The 8,393-nt window shown below is 36.5% G+C and overlaps 1 protein-coding gene across 1 annotated transcript in view; it reads left to right on the forward strand.

Annotated features, from left to right (window-relative positions):
• The window catches only part of LOC104084131 (protection of telomeres protein 1-like), a gene marked incomplete at its 3' end in the record, with an annotated part of 12,713 nt that extends 5,421 nt beyond the window's left edge, over window positions 1-7,292 (forward strand). Inside the window, exons 3-4 of the mRNA XM_009587860.1 lie at window positions 770-925; window positions 7,132-7,292. Coding sequence (XP_009586155.1) covers window positions 770-925; window positions 7,132-7,292 — 317 coding nt within the window. The remainder of the gene's footprint in view (window positions 1-769; window positions 926-7,131) is intronic.
• Between the last annotated feature and the right edge of the window lie 1,101 nt (window positions 7,293-8,393).

The raw sequence follows: 8,393 nt of genomic DNA on the forward strand, positions 1-8,393 counted from the left end.
CCCCCTCCCAGCTTCTTGTGCATCTCCAGCCTTCCCAGTCGGTAGAGCATGAGAAGCTGAGAAGGCCTTGACTCTGTATAACCACTGCTCAGCAATAACAAAGACATCCCTGTATTATCAACACTGTTTTCAGCACAAATCCAAAACATAGCCCCACACTAGCTACTACAAACAAAATTAACTCTATCCCAGCCAAAACCAGCACATTAGCTTTAGGCAAACAATTTTTTGAATCCTCGTTATTAAATATATGTTAAATACTGATGTTTTTCTAATATGTTCTGGATAACTAGCAGTGTATACTGATGGAGGAGATCATCAGTAATTAAGGGAGTACATGCTGTGTACTCAGTCTTCACATACTATAGCTGGAGTTAAAAAAACCCTATAGCAGGATTAAAATATTAAATATAGACAATTCTGCATATAGTGAATTCTAATAGTTGTAACTGCTGGATAAACAGTTGAGGTTTTGCTAGCGCTGATTTTTTTTTTTTTTTTTTAAATATTATCAAATCCCGGGTGTTAACACTTGATCATATTCTCTGTAGAGGTTATTTTATACTCTGTAAGGAATAATAATAAAAAAAAAAAATCCCATAAAATCTAATTTAAGTAATTTAAGGACTTTAAGACTGAGACTCCAATTAAGTTTTCTTATTGTTATCAATTCTTAATCAAACAACAAATTCGTTTAAAAAAAAAAAGTTATTTAAAATCTCAATCTAAAGTATTCTGAGCTTATTGAAATAGTTCATTTGCACTGCAGGTATGGGATGGCACAAAATGTCCCTATCCAACATGGAAAGTGCCTGTGGAAGCAAAAGACCTGGAAGGAGAAAAAGTTCTTCTCCATCAGCTGCGAAATCTAATAGTGGACATTCTAGTCTATGACAACCATGTACAACTGGCAAAATCACTTAAGGTAATGCACAGTTTGGTATTTTTACCTCTCATTTTGTGGCCTATTTTCTGCTTAGAACTCACTTCAGAGAACGTATCAATTCTGTTCTGCTGTTAATTAGTTTCAAATGTTCCTCTTTATCCTTCACCGTAGTTCCCATACCTTTTATTTGAATGCAAAACTCCTTCAACATGTGTAAAACAGCCTCATTACCCTAAAATTGCCATGAAAAAAATTCTTCCAATTAAGCAGTTCTTTCCAGACACTGTAATATCATGTATAATCCTGCACTCAGAAAATGTATTCTATGCTTTAGAATTATTTTTTAAATGATATAAAGTGGGGTTAAACTTGTAGTCCCATTAAAGGCCCGTAATTCTAAAGACAATAAAAGATTTTCTGTTCTATAAACTTCTGCAGTTTGCAGTGCAGTCTTCATTTAGTGGGTCAGTAATGTTGATTATGCTCCGATAGAGAAAACAACAACATAATTAAACATTTGATCTTCAGCAATACTGCCATCTTGCTTCTGAATACAGTAAATTAGAAAGAATATATCTTTCATTTTATGCCTTGCCCTCTATACCCAAGCATCGTTTTTAAGAAAGTGTTTACCAGAAAATAAAGATAAGTGATAGCCATTTGTTAGGCTGGGGCTGTCAGCAGACATTAGATCAATTTGATATATTAATGCCCGTTCATAAGTAAACGACAGCTAGCAAAATAACTTGTCTTTGTGTAAGAATTCATAACAAAACTTACTCACAGAAGTATTTCATTACTTATATGTTCTTTTCCAGAATTTTTCTCTTGCTAGCTGGTGTAATCTATTGATATAAATAACTGCTGATATTCCAGTAAAGCAATATGTTTTGAAAATTAAGGAAAAAAATATTTTAGTATTAATAAAATCTGTTTTCTTGAGTAGCTGATGATACTTCCTTTACTGCTCTCTCCCATTTATATTCAGGAATTCCTATTGAATATTTGGTATGTGGGATGTCTTCATCAGTTCTCAATTTTTTTCCTTCCTATAAGCCCTTTCTTTCTTATCTCTAAAGTGTCTGTGCCTTTGCTGGATACTGCACTGTGTAGCAGAAGCTCTAATGTCAAAGGAAACCGTTAAGAAACCTGGTTTGACCTACTGAGCAAAACCTTTCTCCTTCTGGCTATGTCCAAAGGTGTTGTAGTTTCACTAATGCAAGCTGTAGAAGTTTTAAATTAGATCATTCTTTAACACCACTTTTTAGTGGATTGTCTTAGTGGTGTTATTGAAGAAAAAGGTCTGATATCCTAACAATTGAACTTCAGGAAGATCTATTAAGTTCAGGCTGCAATACGTGCAATTAATTTTATTTCACAGAATAATGTAGCGATAATAAAATTTTGGGGGACTCTTCCTTTTTTTAATTTAATAAAAGGTTTGTTTTTAAATACTACAGTGGAAATCATGTCATATCATAAAAAAGTATAATTGAAATACTTTAAATTAATCTGTATAATATTTTATTTAGTTCAGGATCTTGTTATGCAAAGATTTTTTTAAAAAATCATTTATGTAGAAGTATAAAACATTTAGTGTATGCATGTGCACCTTCCTGAGTGTGAACACAAGAACAGTGTGGACAGAAACTGTACTAGATGTTTTGCCAGTTTATGGTTTCAGAAACAATAAAAGTGCACTATTTTTCAGCCATCTCTTCTGCATTTGACAGTAGCTTAGAATTGCCTTTTTAAATGTAAATTGTTATGGAATTGTTAGGTTGCACTCTCCCATGTTGTCGTGTACCATTTGCAATGACAGTTGCAGCTCTGAAATGATGTTTGATGTAGGAACAATGTTTTACGCAGCCTTGATACCAAGAAGGGCAGATTGAAGAAAAAAAACCTGAAATATTTGTTCTTATTGTATCTGTAGGGACATGTTCAGACAAGGAAGCTCTGAGTAAGCACTACAGTCTAGTGAAAGTGGGTAATGTATTACAGTGAATTTTTAGCAAATCCTGGAGCATGGTGTCGAGGATATTACTGCAAGAGTTGTTAAAAGCTCTTTGTTTGGATTGTCTGTCCAGAGAACACTGAAGATATGAGCATTTTATCCCATTTTCCAAGACAGTCAAATAATATTTACAATTTTCAATGGAGAGAGCTTTAGTAATATTGAAGGTACACTACAGTTGATACCGTAAGTAGACTTTTTGTCCCCTATGTTTACTGGCCTCCCTTTCCTGCCGGGTAAGACTGTGGCTTTTCAGCATTTACTGCCTTAGCAGAACACAAACAGAATTTTCAGAAATCTCATCTCTGAAGTAGATTATTTCCTGGGGCATAAAGACACAAGCAAGAGCTACAACTAACCAAAGACAATGATGCTCGCTGCTTTTTCCTGAATTTCCCTCTTCCTCTGGCTACCTGGAGTGCATGAGGCTTTTTCGCGTTACTCTAGGAACCCCAGCCTGCAACTAACTCTCCAGAGTACAGTTGCTCCCCATAGGTTGTAGTTTATTATTCTTCAGCCTTTCATATTCCAGTTTTTCCAGAGGTTCTCAGGATTCACTGACCTTGCCATACAACTCGGGAATAGGTCTGTGACATGGGTTTCTCCATCTGGGGCATTTTGCTAGATGGTAAGCATCAAGGTGAGTGAGCATCAGTGCTCAGTCAGTGCACAGTAGGGGTCCAGCTGTCCACAGCTGGTTGGAGATTTCCTTATGTAGTGTCATTCATTGAATATGTGGTACTGTGCTCTTATGGCTTGATACCATCGATTTTGTGTTGCCATGCATTTTCTGAATAGTACAATTAAAACAATTAACCTTGAGCATGCATACAAATCCTAGTCCATAGTTTCACAGTATTTGCTTCGTGTTCTGTATCTTCAGATGCAGAATTTGAATATTTTCAGCTGTTCCTCCCGCTGTATACAATGTCATGTCTTTTTTGATAGTAGTTTGGACTAAGAAGTCTTGCTTGCTTTTCTAGTTTCTGAATCACATTTCCAACCTGCAACTTAAATGAGTTACGTGGCTGTAATATCTAGCTTCATGTTTTTCAGGCCTGGGTAGCATTCCTTTGACCTGTCAGTGGTATTTTCCCCACTTCTGTCTTTGTACTCATTAAAAGGGAAAAAACCCCAAACCACAACACCCCCCATCTCACCCCCAAGTCCTCCAAACCCTTTAATGGATTTACGGTGGTATTTTTATTGCAAAGGACCACACCCAAATGCTGTGTATATGCTTCCTCTCATTTGCAAAAAGTTGTGCACAATTTATTCAGTATAACTAGACTGTCAATATGATAAAATGATGACAAAGAAATCTCATTGAATATCATCAGCCATAAAATAGACATAAAAATTAGTACAGATGATTTTGTTAAGTGATCCCTGTAGATAAAGACAGCCTCTTGTCATGAGTGTCTTTCCAGCCAAACGTGACCATTAAATGCCATGATAACCGTTCCAAATTCATCAGTGTCTTAAATGTGAACGCAACCCTGTATGTTTTGAAATAATTATGAGAATTTGCTAGCTAAAAAGTTGGTTTAGTTGTCTAGTTACAGGGAACTGCGTATGTGAATTATTTTAATTCTTTTTAGGCTTAATATGTATTTTTAAAATAGTCATATTTGAATTAGACTGCAAATAGGGTATTCGTATATTTTATATTACTGCAAGAAATGTGTTCTTACTGCTTTTATTTCATTTTAAATGAACTTGCTCTAAATGAGGTAGGTAGTTCATAAACAGAACTGCTGTAAAGTCAATTAAGGAGTTGGTTTTATACTAGATTTTAGTGATGGCTCTGTATGTCATGGTGTTTACTTTAATGTAGATTATAATTTCTTCTCAGTCAAGTATAAAGTGTGCTCTGTCTGCCAGCATTCTATAAACAACAGAAATACAGTAACATTTTTAGCTGTAAGACCCACATTTGCTCGCCACTGTTAACAGTAAGCAATGCTGCCTCCCAAAGGAATTTAGGGAAATTGCACTTGATCTTGCGCAGTCAGATCTGGTGGTCTGTGCTGACATTTATAACCCTCCGGACTCTCTCAGTATTTGCAATGCTGATTATAATGCATCTCTTCAGTACAGTTCTAGCTTATATTAAAATATGTAAAATAATAACATTTTCAGAAAAGGGATCTAATAAAATGCATATATAGGAAGATATATTTTTGTAGTGATCATAAATCTTGGGAAGTTGGGTGTTGCGCTAAAACGTAATTCAGTTGACTTTTTGCCATCAATTTCAGCACACAAGTTTAGAAGGCAAAACTAGCATTTTGTATTCTTGGCTTCCGGGCTCTCCTCTCCCATGTTTAATGTTTTATGTTTGCACATATAGTAAATACTTAGCTTTTTCATACTCTGTTTTTGAAATAAAGAAATTCTTCAATTATATTCGACTTTTTCCTGCTTATATACAAATTACTCTTGAAGAAAAATAGTTTTGGCACTTAGTCTGGCACTAAGCAGAACTTAGCTAAGAACTTTAAAAAAAAACTTTCTCCAAAAGCATTTTTCATAGTCATTAGATTAGTTTTATAATATGACTGTCCCTTGCATGTTTGGATATTCAACATAATTAATTGAAATTTAGCACCTGGAAAGAAAAATAAAGCCTCCAGATAAGTCTTTTAACTGTCATCTAAATGCACAAGCTGTCCTGTTGATATGCTTTGGATGAACAAAATGAGCAGCCCCCTAATGGTGCAAATCAATTAAAATTCTGGTAAGAGCTCCATGCCGGAAGCAAAATAGGTGCAGGCTGCAGTGCACTTTTTATGTCCCTGGTGCCTGAATTTGAAAACATTGCTGCCTTTTTCATGTGTGATTATTGTTTAAAAGAGCAGTTTGATACCTGCATTATATAGTCATAGTCTGTTCCTTGATACAGAGGAGGATTCCAGAATCAAGATGCTGCTCTATCTGCTTTTGTGCATGTATACATACATTTATCAGTGTCGTACTAAGACCTGACCAATCCAGTCTAATAGGAGTATTTTCCAGGTTTCTACTGGTTAAAGCGGGAACTGAAGCAGAAATAAGACTTAACAGACTGGCTGCTCTAGTATTAATGTTAATTGAAGTAAATTTAAAATAATTTATCATTTATATGGGGCTATTTAAAAGATACTTAGAGGGAACATAAATCCAGGTTATTGAATGTGTGTAGCTTGTCAGCTATCAACTGGATCTTAGGTTATACTTTAAAAAAATATTCGGGTGCTAGTTAATTTGATTCAAAGGCCTTTAAAACACACCAAAGGGAAATTAGCTGTATAATTAAGTCTCCAGATTATCTACCTTTAGAACCTTGGTTTTGGTTTGGGTTTTTTAGGGGCGAGGGGAGGAGGGGTAATGGGAGTGGTATTTTGAAATAAAAGCGAAGTTATAAAGATGTGTTCGATGTTCAGCACTCCATAACTTCTTTCTTAATAAGAACTTGTATAAGTTAGCCAAAGTCCATTTGTGTAACTTGACAAAACTGTGTCAGAGAACACAAAATAATTCTAAGCAAAACAAGAAGCGTATTTTCCATATACCTGAGGAGAATATCTAACAGAGTTAGGAACAGTGCCAAAATCTTTGAATTTCTAACACATGTTGCCTTTTGTCCTGGTGCTGAAAAAATGTTATCTGTAATGTAAGAATAAGATATGATAAAGAAATCTGGGTAAGCAGATGTGTTTGTGTGAATACATAAACAGATAATATGCCATTCATGATGATGGACATGAGGTCAATTGCTGAGTGCGATCATACATGGACAAAGCACAGCATGTCAATCTCTGGAGGGCTGTGTTGTGAATATAGAAGACAAATTGTGCCCTCAGCAAAGGAATATATTGGCTCATTTGATCTGTCTTCTGAAGTCTGCTTGACAATTAGATTTAGTAAGAAGGCTTATGCTGATTCTGAATCAGCCTTTGCTGCCAGTAATGTTGTCTGATAAAGTAAAAGAAACAGATCATCCAGAGAGCTTTTGGAGTCTCCATCTTTGAAAATATTCAAAACCCAGCTGGAGACAGCCTTAAGAAACCTGCTGTAGTTGACTCTGCTTTGGGCACGGGGGTTGGACTAGGCAATCTCCAGAGGTCCCTGACAACTTCAGCTATTTGTTGATTCAGTGAAAACAGTGGAGGAGCTTTACAAGGCCTAGAATTTTCCAAGTAAATAGCTAACTTTGTGTTATCAAATCTTTTTTTTTTTGTTTAAGATTGGAAGTTTTCTGAGAATTTACAGTATTCATACGAAACAAGCAAGTGCTGACGATGAAGGTGTCTCACATATAGAATTTCATCTTCATGGTGGCACCTGTTACGGTCGAGGAATAGGAGTCTTACCAGAAAGTAACCCGGATATTAAGGAACTAAAAGCGTAAGTTCTATATGTAAGGGTTTTTTCCTAGATGATTCTGGAAAACTCTAGACTAATGTAACAACTGTACAGTTTAGAATTGTGAACGTACGTAAGAATCAGAAACTATGGAACAGAATATGTCTTTGGCACCACTAAGATGAAGAGTAAGTATTTGGGGGAATAGGTAAATAAAGGCTAATTTTTCAAATTTAAAATACAGTAGGGATTAAGATTTCTGTTTTATAGTACTGTAATAATAAGGCCTGGCCACATTAACATACATATTCTGTTTTATAGTGGCATAAAATCTTTTAAAGATAAAAGCTATGGTTAAGCAAATAAACTGAGTACATTTTAACCATGTGCGTATGTGTTACTTGGAAATGGTGAGACTTAAAGATGTTCAAAATGAAACATATAATATAAATGCTTTACTGAACTGCGTTCTATGCATAAGGAGTTATAGAATCATCGAATCATTTAGGTTGGAAAGGACCTTTAAGATCATTGAGTCCAACCGTTAACCTAACACTGCCAAGTCCACCAATAAACCACCATGTCCCTGAGCACCACATCCACATGTCTTTTAAATACCTCCAGGGATGGTGACTCAACCACTTCCCTGGGCAGCCTGTTCCAATGCTTGACAACCCTTTTGGTGAAGAAATTTTTCCTAATATCAATCTAAACCTCCCCTGGTGCAACTTGAGGCCATTTCCTCTCATCCTATCGCTTGTTACTTGGGAGAAGAGACCGACATTCACCTCGCTACAACCTCCTTTCAGGTAGTTGTAGAGCGCAGTGAGGTCTCCCCTCAGTCTCCTCCAGACTAAACAATCCTCAGCCGTTCTTCAAAAGACTTGTTCTCCAGACCCTTCACCAGCTTCATTGCCCTTCTCTGGACACGCTCCAGCACCTCAATGTCCTTCTTGTAGTGAGGGGCCCAAAACTGAACACAGTATTCAAGGTGCGGCCTCACCAGGGCTGAGTACAGGGGCACGATCACCTCCCTACTCCTGCTGGCCACACTATTTCTGATACAGGCCAGGATGCCGTTGGCCGCCTTGGCCACCTGGACACACTGCCAACACATGTTCAGCCGGCTGTTGACCAGCACCC

The sequence above is a fragment of the Fulmarus glacialis genome, unplaced genomic scaffold (genome assembly GCF_000690835.1).
Source record: "Fulmarus glacialis isolate BGI_N327 unplaced genomic scaffold, ASM69083v1 scaffold10611, whole genome shotgun sequence".
Lineage (NCBI taxonomy): Eukaryota > Metazoa > Chordata > Aves > Procellariiformes > Procellariidae > Fulmarus > Fulmarus glacialis.